This window comes from Sinocyclocheilus anshuiensis, unplaced genomic scaffold (assembly GCF_001515605.1).
Source record: "Sinocyclocheilus anshuiensis isolate Anshui unplaced genomic scaffold, SAMN03320099.WGS_v1.1 scaffold4, whole genome shotgun sequence".
NCBI classification, from domain to species: domain Eukaryota; kingdom Metazoa; phylum Chordata; class Actinopteri; order Cypriniformes; family Cyprinidae; genus Sinocyclocheilus; species Sinocyclocheilus anshuiensis.
Window position 1 is genome coordinate 1,252,115 of NW_015554075.1, and position 2,321 is coordinate 1,254,435.

Consider the following 2,321-nt stretch of genomic DNA (forward strand, 5'->3'; position numbering starts at 1 on the left):
AATTTTCATTTTGGGGTGAACTATCCCTTTAATGTTAATTGAGAAAAAGACAACTTTTTATATTTTACTTTACATTCTATTACTGTTCATTCTATTACTTTACAATGACAAAATGCTGATGTAGAATGACTTTTAATCTAAAAATTAATCAAGCAGTCAAGGTTTGGCTGGTTAGTGTGGTACAGTTAGATGGGTAGGTTATAAAACTAAACCATTTGGTCCTATAAATCATCTTTCTCCACTGAGAGCCATTCAAAAGTTGCTATGTACAGATTTTTGTTTTCATGCATAGATCACTAATATTTACTTACAGAACATTTTACAAATTCTTTATTTTGTAAAAATTCTCTCAAAAGCATAAAATATAATTATATTGTCCGGTCAGAACAAGTTCACACGTCACTATTATCATGCAGAGTCCCATCAGACTTAAATAGAATAACACTTGATGATATTAATAAGTCATAATTTGTTTGTTCTAACTAATAGACTAACACAGGCTTATGAATAATCTATTAAGTCAAAGCAATTATCCAATCAGTGCCACTGAGGACAATAAACGACAGTCAAAGTAAACCTTAACAGATTTAACATGTAAGCAGTGCGGAGTTGTGATTATATAACACATTTGTCAGTAACTCGCTTCAGTACTTACTTCAGTACTAATAAAAAAGTATTACCTGTAATAAAGTAGATTAAACATGTCATTTCTGTCTGTTTAAGATTCTGACAAGATCATCTACTTATGAACCAGCAACAACTGGACACTATAGGCCACAATGAAAAAGCTAATTTAGTTGCTGTGTCATTAACTTCATCTGTCTTATGATTCTTACAATCTTCACTTTGGTATTTTGGAGCAAAGCTGGAGTCTGTATGTATTCATTCTGTAATCAATCTACATTTAACCATTCATACAGACATTAACACACTTCGAAGTTCTATAAAGACGTTTTAATTATTTAACACAAAAGTTAAATGATTAGACACTGCTGTACTTAGCGACTGTGAGTAACTACCAGGCTCTTGCTCTTCTGTCTACCATTCAGCCTATTTCTATTCATTACAAACACTGTATAAACATAACAGCAGTTTTATAAAAGACACAAGCTTCTGCATGTCATAACTTAATTGTAAGGTGGAGTAAATCGTTTTTAAATTGGCCAGATGCTATTAGCTGCTGGCTAAACGAACTCACTTTGAATGCTAAGGTGGTCGTGCCGTGAAGAAACTCGATTTTTCTCTCCGGTTCATCCCCTTCACCCAGCGGTTTCACGGCGAAGTTCAGACTATCATCCAACGCTTCTCCAAAGCCGAGATCTGTCTGGTTAAGGCCACAACCGTGCGCAAAAGGCTGGTTAAAGCGATCTGCAAAATCCGCAGACTCACTCCGCAACACACTAGACAGCGCCATGTTTCAGATAATAGCCAGAGAAGCGGCGTTCTGCTTCTTGTATGTTACATGTTGAAGATGCAAACGATTGTGGCGCCGCATCGCCATCTAACGCCTAGGATGAACGACAGTAGCGAAACACTTGTTTGAAGCAATTTAATTTTTACTAAATATGCCTCAACTACTCATACAAGTGGCTGACACTCTGTAATTTGTCATAGTGACAGTTTTTGGTTTGAAAAAAACAAAACAAAAAAACTTTACAGTACATTGAATGTCACAGCTTGATAAGTGCTTACACTGACACCATTCCTAACACTGTCAACAAGTGTAGTCTTTATTTTGTATTTGATGTATACCTCACAGTTAATGCCTTTTGTTTAATAAAAAAAATCATACCAAAATAAGTTTAAAATCACGTTTTTTTTTTATAACCAGTGGCTTCCTAAAAACACTTTTAATGAGGAAAAAATATACCATTAGTAGACCTATCAATGGGTCTCTGAGGAATGGATTTATTTATTTATTTATTGACTATCGTTTTTTTGCTATCAAATTGTTCATTCTTTTTATATTTATCCAAATGTTTAGACTTCTTAAAAATCGGTTTTGTGTCATTGATTTCTCAAAATATTGCTGAGTCACATACATTTCTATATGAGGCAACATTTATTGCACATGTAGACTACATTGTCAATAGTTGTACACAGCCTAAATTTGTCAAGTCAAGTCAAGTCAAGTCTGCTTTATTGTCAATTCTTCCACATGTACAGCACATACACACAGAGAATTGAAATTGCGTTACTCTCAGACCCCTGGTGCATACAGATAACACTAACAGTAGAACATAAATACAGATATACAGATTAAATATAAAATACAACTATACAAATAAGGTAAAATGTAAAAAAATATATATATATATATA

At 33.6% G+C, this 2,321-nt stretch overlaps 1 protein-coding gene across 1 annotated transcript in view; it reads right to left on the reverse strand.

Moving 5' to 3' along the window:
• The window catches only part of psmb5 (proteasome 20S subunit beta 5), an 11,907-nt gene extending 10,454 nt beyond the window's left edge, over positions 1 to 1,453 (reverse strand). Inside the window, exon 1 of the mRNA XM_016461055.1 lies at positions 1,199 to 1,453. Within this exon, the coding sequence (XP_016316541.1) occupies positions 1,199 to 1,414 (216 nt within the window). The 5' untranslated portion in view covers positions 1,415 to 1,453. The remainder of the gene's footprint in view (positions 1 to 1,198) is intronic.
• Between the last annotated feature and the right edge of the window lie 868 nt (positions 1,454 to 2,321).